The following is a 12,535-nucleotide window of genomic DNA, read 5'->3' as shown; positions in this document are numbered from 1 at the left end:
AAACTCATTCTTTTATATCTTTATCTGTAAAATTTTTAAAAAAGATTTTATTTATTTATTTGACAGAGAGCACAAGTAGGCAGAGGAAAAGAGAGAAGCAGGCTTCCTGCTGAGCAGAGAGCCCGACATAGGGCTCGATCCCAGGACCCTGGGATCATGACCTGAGCCAAAAGCACATGCTTAACCCACTGAGCAACCCAGGTGCCCCATCTGTAAAATTTTGAAATAACCTGTCTCATTAGCGTTGATGCAGTCAAAGTTCTGTTACTGCACTTGGTCGTGGAGAGATTTTTAAAAACACAAATCAAAGTATTCTACTCCCTTGATAGATTTTTATCTTGTGGGTCTCTTTATTGTGTTAAAATAGAGTACTAACTTAGACCATGGTTTGAAAGACCTGATACAGTAAGATCCAGTAAGTTAACTTCACATCAAATGTAATTTTAGTCATCTCCTGTACTCCCCATTTTGTGTTAACATATCCCACTATTTATATTTCTCACTAAATTATGAGCTTTTAGGAAGAGACCATAACTTCTAAATTTTGTCTCAGTATGAAGCATATAAATAAATGTTCCCTGGATAATTGAATAGATGAATGGGTAGTAATGTGGTTATCTTCTGAATACCATCTGTATTTTTTATGGGTGAGAAAATAAGTACTTATACTGTGAAATGCTATATCGTTCTGATTTACTTCTGTTTAATGCTTCCTTTTTCTCTTTACCCACTCTCTGTAATAATATTTAATACCTGGATGGTAATACTTACCTTAAATATACTGTTGAGGACATGGAATGTTTTGTCACAGTAAATATCTCCTTATGGAAAAATATAAATTCTTATTGTACTGAATCTTAAGGGTTTCTAAGTTTTGTTTTGTTTTAGTATTTCTAGCAATTTTGTTTGGTACTATTGTAGTTAGAAATAGAAAATAGTTACCTTTGCCTCCTGTATCTGGATTGCTTTCATATCCTCAGGAAAGTTTACCCTCATCTTTCCTGATGCTACTATAACAAATTACTACAGACTTGGTGGCTTAAAAATAACAGTTTTGTTATATTGTAGTCTGGAGGTGAGATATCCAACTAGATCTTGTTGGGCTGCAATCAAGGTGGTGATAGGACTGCACTTCTTTTGGAGGATTTAGGGAATCATTTCCTGGCCTTCTCCAACTTCTAGAGGCCTGCATTCATTGGCTCATGACCCCTTTTTGCATCTTCAAAGCCAAACAGAATAACATCATCAAGTCTCTGATTCTGACCTCCTTGTTTGCCTCCCTTATCCTCTTTAATTGATCTTCTATTAGTTTTATTTTTGTTTTCTGGATATTAGTATATTTTGTTTCCTTGGAAATGTAATAATTTTTTTGATTTGCTTAAGAGAGGATGATGTAACTCTGCCCCAGCCAGTGTTCAGGTAACTCATTTGCAAGGACTGTGAGTCCCCAAAATTGTATTCAAATGTGATTTTTTTTTTTTTAAGTCTAATGTGTATTTTCTTCAGGGGAGATAGTTTGTAGCTTTAATCACAATTTCAGTAGTATCAGTGATTACCCTGAGCCCCCAATTTAATAAGAACCATTACTGTACAAAACAATGAAATGACTTGTACAGTTCTGGTTTTTTTCTTGAATCTGTTTCCTAAATATATACATTTCTCATTGCCTGTTGGCCATTAAATAATGGTCCTATCCCAGCATACTTCTGTACTTCATTCTGAGAGCAGTTTGGTTCCAAGGTCTTAAGTTTTTATTTGTAATTTTTTTCTTTTACCTTTTGCCAGAGACTGCTAATTAGTCCCGGGTATCTTTTCTGTTTTACTAGTAATAGTGTTCCCAGTTTTTAGATGGGCACATGGTTGTCTGGAAATACAGGCTGTATTTCCTAGCTTCCATTACAGATAGTTGTGGTATTGTAACGTAGTGATAATCAGAATTGTCTATATAAATATATTTAATTTTGTTATGACTTTCTAAGTAATTTCTGACCACTCTCTCCTTGTTATAAAATTGTCTGTACTTCCAAGCTTTGTAAATCTATATTAAAAATCCTCTTTGGGTTGCTGAAGGGGAGGTGGGTGGGGAATGGGGTAACGGGGTGATGGAGATTGGAGAGGGTATGTGTTGTAATGAGCATTGGGTATTATATAGGACTGATGAATCAGACCTGTACCCCTGAAACAAATTATTTTGTTAATTAAAAAAAATAAAGATGAGCTTACAACACACACAAAAAATCCTCTTTAGTTAGGGAACTTCTTAGGTAAGAGTGTTAATGATGTGTATTGGCAACATCACTGTAATAATTTGGCAGTGTTTTGGTGAAAATATAATTGAGGTCTGTTTGAAGTAATATTTAATATTTCATGAAATAAAAAGAAAAAGATAACACCTAGAAGTGTTAAAGCATGGAAGCGTAAGAAGGTTTAGAGGTTGGGTTAGGCTTTGGAATGGGATAGAGATGTTTTCTGGTATAAATCCATACTGGACCATAGTGGACCCTAAATACAAAAAGAAGTTAATGAAAATGGGTCTTAATTCACCAGCGGTATGTATAGCAGACTTGATTGCCATGCCTAGGGGAAACAGAATCATGTAGGGCTAAGAAACAAAGACCAAACTGGATTTAATTTCTGGTGAGTGATCATAGGGTATAATTCAGTAGGTGCATGAGTATTTGTTCTGCCAGACATGGTGATATTAAGGACTTTTTTACTTAAAGAGAAAGTAGAGAATTCTGTTTGCTGAAATGATTTTTAAAAGAAAAAGAAGTTTTGGGGCGCCTGGGTGGCTCAGTGGGTTAAGCCTCTGCCTTCAGCTCAGGTCATGATCTCAGGGTCCTAGGATCGAGTCCTGCATGGGGCTCCCTGCTCACTCTCTGCCTACTTGTGATCTCTCTCCCTATCTCTGTCAAATAAATAAGCAAAATATAAGAAAAAGAAAAAGAAGTTTTATCTCTTAATAGAATGTAAAAGGTTTAAAATAGGTTTGTATGAGATCTTATAGAAAGTCCCCAGCACAAATCATAAAGGAAAAGAAATACATTTCACCATGGTGAAAGAAAAGCTCTGTTCTTTGAAAGCCCTTACAAAAATAAAAGCAGCCACGGATCAGAAGATGCTTATAATTCACATAACTGGCAGAGGATTAGCATCGCTAATATAAAGACTTTATGCAAATCAATAGAAGGACAACTCAGTTGAAAATTAGATAATATAGAAAGAACGAAGAGAGCAAGAAAGTGTTTGGGTAGATGTATATAATAGGCTTGGTAATAACGGAGGAGCAAGAGTATGGTATAAGGGAGAAAAGAAACTAAAAGTGACAGCCATTTTTAGGCCAAGGACATTTTGCAAATTAGAGTATTGGGGCTTGTAGAATTTTCTATAACTGTACTCTGATTTGATAAGAAATGTTTTACCAATGTGCACATTTGAAAATGCAACCAAAATAGGCATTTGCCACAAAATACAATAATGTACAGCTTTAGAGTTATTCTGGATTATGTGTAATACAGTATTGCTATTTCAAAAGAAACTACGTGGAACAATATAAGAGAGGCAAAATTTATCTTCATGTTGGTCCTCTTCTTTTGCCTTTAACTTTAACGAAGTACCAGTTGAAAATTTTAGGAAATAAACGTCATGGTGACTAAGAATTTTAGGTAATTTAGAACACATGCTTAATCCCATTAGTAAGTCCTCCTGGCTCTTCCACCAAAAGAGACCCATATCATTTCTTTCCACTTGGGTCTATTCCTTTTTTTTTTTTTTTTTAATTTATTTGACAGAGAGACACAGACATCACAAGTAGGCAGAGAGGCAGGCAGAGGGGGAAGGGGAAGCAGGCTCCCCGCAGAGCAGAGAGCCTGATGTGGGGCTGGATCCCAGGACCCTGAGATCAGGACCTGAGCCGAAGGCAGAGGCTTAACCCACTGAGCCACCCAGACACCCTGCGCTTGGGTCTATTCTTCTCACCCAAGGCCAATCCAACATTACCTCTCACCTGTACTTGCTGACTATAGGTGAAAGGATATATTTGATACAATTGTTCAGATGAGATCAGAGAATATCAGTTGAGATACAATTTAGATTTTGAATAAGATAAATGAAACCCAGCTAGGTTTTACAAAAGAGCCTCTTCGTTTTACTAGAATAAAAGCTAGGATGAAAAGTGGTTATTGTGTAGCCCACTACCACAGGGAAGAATAGAGCTTTAGTTTGAACTATTTCAGAAAATTATAGAAGTAGTTATTGTCAAATTTGACTTTTTTAAATAAATCACTGAGAACAAGTGCCTTTCAACTAAATATTTAAAGCAGCTCAAGAGGGAAATTGTTGGATTCTTAGCAATAACAACAAATTGTTATCATAAATAGTTGTTGTCTTAGACTAATAGACTGATAGATTACAAATATGATACACAGAGAGTAAAATCCAACAAGTTCTTAAGATTTTAATTGTATCATGGCAAGTATTATTTTTCTTTATTTTCCCCATTTACTAAAATGGGCTTCTGTTGTTTACAGGATGAGGGGAAAATGTTTATTATTATTTTAAATAGAAAAATACACTTTGGTTCCTTGCTCTAAAATTACTTTTATCTAAAGAAAGAGGGGATTACAAGTACAAATTTTATTATACTGAAAGGCAGATATGACAATTTGTAAGAGCTGCCATTAGTCTTTAGATGAGAGGTCGCATGTTTTAGATAAGAGTTAACTACTTTCATTTGGGCAAAGAAGACATTTGAAGGTAAAGAGATTATAATAATTGAAGGCACAGGTGAGAAGATTAACCTTGGCAGGAAGGAAGGTCTGTCTTTAAAAACAAACACCAAAGCCCCACCCCACATATTTATCGAACAACTTGAAACATTTTATGGTACATATTCTAGTCTTAGGTCTTAAAGTTGGAAGCTGAGTTATTAAATTATAAACTAATGAAGGCCCTGGTAGGGGGAATACAGATTTACTTATATAAGCTTCTGGGATAGTTTAAAGCTTGAAGGATCAGCTTGAATAATTAAGTGAGACAGTGACGTATTTGGTATAGTGAGATTAAAAAAGTATATAAATTACTGGTCAGCTGAAAACTTCTTTTATTGTATTAAAGTGAACAGTGAATCAGGCAGCCTTATTACTCTTCTCCTAAAGAGTTCTTTGTTTTATCTGATTTTTCTAGAGAGGACAATATGTCTCTTCTAGGTGGCACTTTATAAAATAGAAAACAAAATAATTGGGTTAACAAAGAGAATTATGTTAGGGATGCTTTTTTTGAAAAAGCGTTCATACACGGGACATTCTATAATTTTTACAGTATGTTGAATAAAGCCAAGACATAGTTAAAATGTAAGTTCTATATTTAAATCACTCATCTCGTAAATATTAATTATAAAATTATCTTGAAGAAACAGAAATTAAGGGAAAATGCTAAACTTCACCATCCTAAAATAACTACTTAGGGTTTTTAATATACTTTCTCATGCTGTTATTTGTGGATATTTTTATATTTTTAAAAAAATATAAAATGCTGAGAAGCATTACACAAATTGTAAATGAGAATTAATAAAATTCAAAAATGAAAAAATAAGAGTTTATGCCCTAAAGAGTTTAACTACTTTACACTCTGAAGTCATAATGTACCTGATCTTCTACATACAGGTTATTTTACTCTTTGGGGTTTCTAAGTCTTGTAGAACCTAGGATAAAGTTCTTAAACTTCCCAGTTTACTACAACATTAGATGAGAACGAAGAAGAGTCAGGATCTTACAGTAAAATAAATATTTAAGTACTTGTTGGGAACTTGAATTTTGGTTTTAATCCCTACCTTTGTGACTTCTTTGAACTTCAGATATTGACCTTTAAATGAAGGAGTTCAGTTCACAAACATTTAAGCTGAACCTAGTATGTCCAAGTTATATGCTGTGCTTCTGGGGTATCCTTAGGTTAAATTCTTGACTAACCAAATGACCTTTGTCTAGTATTGATTCTTTACCTCCAAGCTGGTTGTCATTGTAACACGCTTCCCTGACTTCTTGGTATACATGTCATGTTTATAGTAGAGGTACTTGTTCCAGCCTGTCCTAAGAGGAAGACTCCAACCTGATACATGCATTATACCAACTAATATGCTATGCACTCATACCTCTTCTGACCAGTTCTTTGAAGTGAAGATTGATAAAAATGGGGTCCAGATAAGAATCAGAGCCTCGGAGTAACTGAGTAATAAAAAGATTAGAACAGTAACCTGTAAAGCTAAAGAGTTATAGTGCTTCCCTTAAAGAATTAGTTTGACACCAATAATAGAGAATTATGGTTGACTGTGTAAATTTTATCTTTTCCCAGTTCCTTCTTGGCTTTGAATTACCAGGATGATTACTACAATTTTAGTTCTTTGTTTTAGTAATAATAATAATTCATGCTTAAATATTGTTTATTATGTGTCAGGCATTGTTTACAATTATTAAAGGTAACTTTCTCAAGGACGCACATCTAGTAAGTTGCTGAGCCAGGATCCAACTTGTGAAAATATGACTTTAAACTCCTCACTCAACCACAACACAAGCGATGCTTTAAGTATACAGCTTTCTGACAAAAGACTTGGGCCAAGAATTTATAAAGAATGTCTAAAAATCAATAATAAAAGCATAATAAAAACATGACCAGAGACTTAAAAAGAGGATGGCATATAAATGGCCCATTGCCACATGAAAAGTTGTTCAACGCCATGAGTCATCAGGAAAATTGATACTAAAACCATAATGGGTTGCCACTGTAATTCAGTATAATGAGTAAAATTTAAAAGACTGGAAACACCAAATTTTAGCAAGGATATGCAGCAACTGAAATTATCATATATTACTGATGGGAATGTGTAATGATAAAACCACTCTGGAAAACAGTTTGTTAATTTCTTTTATAGTTAAACATATTATCCTGTAAACTATCAATTCCATTTTTCCATATTAAGAGAAATGAAAGCAATATGTCTACAGAAGGGCTTGTACAGGAATATTTATATAACAACTTTATTCATAATAGCTAGCAACTAAGAACAATACAAGTTGCCCATCAACACAAGAAAGAATAAGTGATTTGTGATGTATTTATTCAGTGAGAGTACTACTTAGCAAGTAAAAAAGCGTGAACTTCTAATATAACAGCACAATGAGTCAAATAAGTAAAAAAAAAAAGGTACAAATGGGCATTCTGTTTGATTCCATGGGTATTGAAACCCGGTAACAGTCCAAGCTAATTATTTGTTTAGAAACACAAGAGTGGTTACCTATTTGTTGGATAGGAAGCAGGCTTAAAGGAATTTTCTGGAGTTATGAAAATGTTTCATATCTTGATGATCATGTTGGTTATGCAGATGTGTACATTTGTCAGAATTTGTTGAATTTTATATTTAAGATCAACATATTATATATAAAATATACCTCAACAAAATAAATATGTAAAGTGAGAAAAAAAAACCCAACTGGGGGGATTTCAGACAAGCACTAGGACAACAGAAATAACAACTGGCAGCCTAACACTTCGAACATGTTAAGACACTAAGTAGCACAGAACTGTTACATAGAACCTCAGTTGATAGTCATAGTAACCAAGACAAGTTTAAGTTTTATTTAATACAATTTTTAAGAAGTTATCAAGGTGTGCTACTTTTAGAAAGGAGTTATTAATTATTATATTGAAAGTTTGGAACTAAAATGCTTAGATATGGATGATCTAGAATATTAGTTTATATGACACATTTCTTAGATTTTATGTAAAGAACAGTTGTGGTTAATATTGGGAAATGATTCTGGCTAGAACTAGAATGTGGTCTCTTTAGAGACTGCTAAAAAGAGAGCCTGAAAAATTTCTATAGATGAGTTTGCTTGATAAGTTCTTGAAACAGAACATTTGTCTTTATATGATTTGTGTGATTTATAGCGGAAATAAAAAATGTGGTATCTGTACTGTGTTTGTTTCAGCACTTTTTTTTATAACCCAAAAATGTTAGAAACTTAGAGATATCACAATGAAATGTGCTAAAATATAGCATTAATTTGTCCTGGTTATATTGCAACAGGTGGACATAAATAGACAAGTTTAATGGTGGTCTGTAGATTGACAATATTTGTCTCTGGGGTCCTTTATGACTTGTTCCACGGCAATCACATGTGCTTCAACTACTCAAATGATGAATTGAAATACAGTATTTGCAGTCTTTTATTGTAAGGTTAGTCTTCAAGATAAAGGTCGATCTTTTAAGTTAGTTAGTTTGTGGTTTTTTTTTACCTCTCTTCAAGTAGGTTACTTTGTGGATTGTCATGGAAATAGGAAACATTTTAGTTACCACACATTAACTAATGTGGTTTTTGAGTTCTCAAATAAGACTGACAGCTTGGCTGTTTCTTGTTTATGGAAAACCTAATTTCTAATCTTTGCATCTGTTTTAGTAATAGTTATGCACGAGTGCGAGCTGTGGTGATGACCCGGGATGACTCGAGTGGTGGATGGCTACCACTTGGAGGGAGTGGACTGAGCTGCGTCACTGTCTTCAAAGTCCCTCACCAGGAAGAGAATGGCTGTGCTGACTTTTTTATCCGTGGAGAGCGACTCAGGGACAAAATGGTAATGAATAATGTATCTACTGCTAAAATTTTAAGATTCTGTAGAATAAATTATCTACTTAAAGTTTTCATTAGCGTACCATTAGGAGAATGATTTTTGCTCAGGATCAGTGATTATATTTCTAAGCTCTTTTAATGTTAAGGACAGTGAAACATGCCTGTTTCTTTGCAGCTGGGACTCATTAATGTATTGTGTTAGAAAGGAGCTGCATTTTTTATTAGGTTTAATCATGAATAGCCCCCCCCCCCCAGTTATTAAAACCAAGTATAATCTGCCTGCCTTCTTTCTCACTCTCCCCTAGACTAGTGGTTGACAAACTATAATCCACAGGGAATACCCAAGCCTACCATGTGTTTTTGTAAGATCCACGAGTTAATGATTTTTATAGGGGCACCTGCGTGGCTCCATCTCTTAACCACCTGCCTTGGCCTCACGTCATGATCCCAGGGTCCTGGGATGAAGTTCCACCTTGGGCTCCTTTCTCAGCAGAGAGCCTGCTTTACCCTCTACTTGCCACTCCCCCTGTTTGTGCTTGCTCTTATGCTCTCTGTCTCTCTCTCTCTCTGAGACAAATAAATTAAACTTTAAAAAAAAAACAAAACACCAAAACAACAACTTCAAGTTTAAAAAAAGAGGAATGGTTTTTACATTTTTTAATGATTGAAAAAAAGCTAAAGAAGAATAATAATTTTGTGACACATGAAAATTACATAAAATTCAAATTTCAGTGTCCATAAATAAGTTTTCTTGAAATATAGCCTAGCTTGTTCATTTAATTTTTTCTATGGCCCCTTTCATACTACAGTGACCGAGTTGAGTAGTTGCTGTAGAGACCATAAGTATCTGGAACCTTACAGAAAATTTTACTGGCTCCTAACTGCAGTTTCTTATCTCAGGTTCTTTCTCTTCATTCTCTATGAATCTAGTTCTTCTGGGCTCATAAGTCTACCTGTTTGCCAGACTAGTTTTTAACACTACTATTTTCTACCAGATGAGTTTCCTTCCATCTGTATATTTTAAAATTTGAATCTAAACTTTGATAATGTTGGATATTTGTTCTCTTTTAATTGGTATGGAAAGCTCTTTCTTATCTCATTTGTGAACCAAAATACAACTGCAGTCATACCTGAGAAGCTGAGAGTTGTTAATGTCATTTCTGCATCAAGCAAAAGGAAAGCACACACTTAGAAGCAAAAGGAGAATAAAATGCCAAAAATTTCCAAGATTCTTGAAAATAACTAGAATTCCCTTCAAATATGTAATTGTGGACTAGTTTGTAAGCCCATTTACTTACCATCAGTAATGTTATTTCTGTTGGAAATGTGTTTTAAGTTCCAAATAATTCTTTCAATACACGAACATTTTGATTAAATCTACTTTTTTTATTTTTGTTCCTCGTTTTTTTTTTTTAATTTTTAATTTTTTATAAACATATATTTTTATCCCCAGGGGTATAGGTCTGTGAATCACCAGGTTTACACACTTCACAGCACTCACCAAAGCACCCACCCTCCGCAATGTCCATAATCCCACCCCCTTCTCCCAAACCCCCTCCCCCCAGCAACCCTCAGTTTGTTTTGTGAGATTAAGAGTCACTTATGGTTTGTCTCCCTCCCAATTCCATCTTGTTCATTGATTCTTCTTCTACCCACTTAAGCCCCCATGTTGCATCACCACTTCCTCATATCAGGGAGATCATATGATAGTTGTCTTTCTCTGCTTGACTTATTTCGCTAAGCATGATACGCTCTAGTTCCATCCATGTTGTCGCAAATGGCAAGATCTGGTTTGGTTTCTGGGTATTTTTTATTACTGAGTTATTTTTAGTAGTTTAGAAATTTGCCCAAATTGTCTGTGCCCCAGTTTTTGCCTCAGTTAAATGGAGTTACCCTAAATCATCTTGAAAGCTTTCCAACTCTGTTTTTTGAGTTTATGATTCATTCCTGACAAGGTATCTCAGTTAACCAGAATGTGGTTTTAGGATTGTAGGAAACCCCAGTTGAAGTCAAAAGTGTATATAATATATTTAACATACTGTCTCTAAAAGTTTAAATATTTAAAGGTAGTTTTGAGTTTGCATAAGATGGTGGATGGCATACTAATGCTTATTTAAATAAAACTTGTAAACTTCTAAGAAAGAACATACGGTGACCTGTCCTGGAATTTTATGCTTCTGTCTGAGCAAATAATAATGGAAATGTTGGAGGAGAGGTTGTAGATTTTAGGAACTGAATAAAATACTGAAGATTTAAGGCATGTTTTAATTTTGTAAAAATAGGAAGAAAGACAAGTCAAAGGTGGAGAAAGAGTTGGAGAAAACAGTTGCTAGAAAAAGCATAAAAATAAGGAAAGGATGACCTAGATGTGAAGTAGAAAAAAAAAATATCAAAGTGAAACAGAGTATTAGTTATATTAATGATGGTGGACAGTGTACTTTAGGATAATTAAATACAGGACCAAATCTGCATTAATTAGGAGTGAAGCTGGTCAGTGAAAGCTCAGATTGATGGATTAGGTGGTTGCTTATAGTGTGGCTTTGACATAAAACTAGTGAGAATAAAACTGGGATTCAGAAAGAGCACACAAAAACTTATTTCCTTGTCAGGACTTAATTTGAGCCCATAACCTAATCCTACGGTATAGAATCGTAATAGATTAACAAGAAGATAGGTTTTCCTGATAGAAGCACTGACCTAGGAATCAGAACATCTCTTCTTTCACCCGACCATTTTGCCTAGAGGAATCTTATTTGTGAACAAGGATGATAAGTATATCTCTGTGTAGACATAAAAGGAAAATTACTTTCAGTTGGAAGGTTGCCATTTTTCTTGTAAGGATTAGCAGTACTGAAGAGTTTAGGTGATGGGGACTTGTGTGATCAAAGGCAGTGGCAGTAATGCCTAGAGATGAATTGAAAATAGCAGTCTTACGGAATCTCAAGATAAATGGGACAGGGACATTGAAATAAGCACATTATTTGGCCCCCTTTCTTGGGTAATGCACATCTGACCAAGAAAATTCTGAAGCAATAACAGAATTGAAGTGTATACGTTTTTCATTTCACTGCATTTTGAGATCATTAATGTCCTTATCTATCGATGTTTTCATTAATTGGTTTTATTTTAATCCATTTTTCTGGATTCGAGTTTCATGATTTATCTAAAAAAGAAGTACCTTATGACTGTCTATAAGTTTACAGAGGTCTTCCCAAGTTAATGATGGTTTTCTTTAAAATCCTTGGTGAGTAAACTGCAACTAACTTATCTCCATGCAATTCATGTAAAAGATATTTGGTAAAAGCTGTATTCTGTACCCATTTTTTTGTGAGTCACATCTTAGAATTTTCTACCTTAGGTGAATTGTAGAAATGAAGTGAGATACCTGCCTTTCATACCTACGAGAAAATTTGTGCCCTCTAAGAAATGATCAATAATTAGTAATCTGATAGTTAATAAAGAAATACTTGTGTAGCTAATAAAGAAATACTAGATAATACTTTAAAGTGTATGTATTAGTCAGAATACTGGTTAACCACAGTGAAGAAGAAAGGTGGCTTTTCTCAAAGGTAAAATATAGGCACTTAGGTAGAAGACTTTTTCTAGTCTTTGATTTACAGTTACTATACTAAAAATGTCTTGTTACATTCCCAAAGGGTTATATTTCAATACTGCTGCTGCTGCTGCTACTACTACTTCTTCTTCTTTCACAAGAAAGGGAGCTCAGATAAAGAGCAGGCTCACTGGGATTTTTTTCAGGAAGATGGCCTTTTGTATAATTAGGTCAGTGCTCATTCATTCATTCATTCATTCAGAGAAATTAGAAGCTATTTCCTATGATGCTTACCTATAACTTGCCTGCAAAGTTATGATGCTTGCAAAGGTGGAATTTATTTCGCAGCCATCCTTTCATA

The 12,535-nt window shown here is 34.5% G+C and overlaps 1 protein-coding gene across 2 annotated transcripts in view; it reads left to right on the top strand.

Annotated features, from left to right (window-relative positions):
- Positions 1 to 12,535, top strand: part of SPRED1 (sprouty related EVH1 domain containing 1) — a gene marked incomplete at its 5' end in the record, with an annotated part of 112,443 nt that overhangs the window by 51,069 nt on the left and 48,839 nt on the right. The window contains one exon of one of the 2 annotated variants that reach the window (XM_082733694.1): positions 8,451 to 8,625. In XM_082733694.1, the coding sequence (XP_082589820.1) occupies positions 8,451 to 8,625 (175 nt within the window). Of the gene's footprint in view, positions 1 to 8,412; positions 8,626 to 12,535 lie in introns of those variants that run through there. The other variant, XM_082733693.1, reaches the window with a different exon arrangement.

Source organism: Mustela nivalis (assembly GCF_964662115.1).
Source record: "Mustela nivalis genome assembly, chromosome: 6".
Classification (NCBI taxonomy): domain Eukaryota; kingdom Metazoa; phylum Chordata; class Mammalia; order Carnivora; family Mustelidae; genus Mustela; species Mustela nivalis.
The sequence above is the reverse complement of the archived record's forward strand: the minus strand, read 5'-3'. Positions and strand labels throughout refer to the sequence as shown.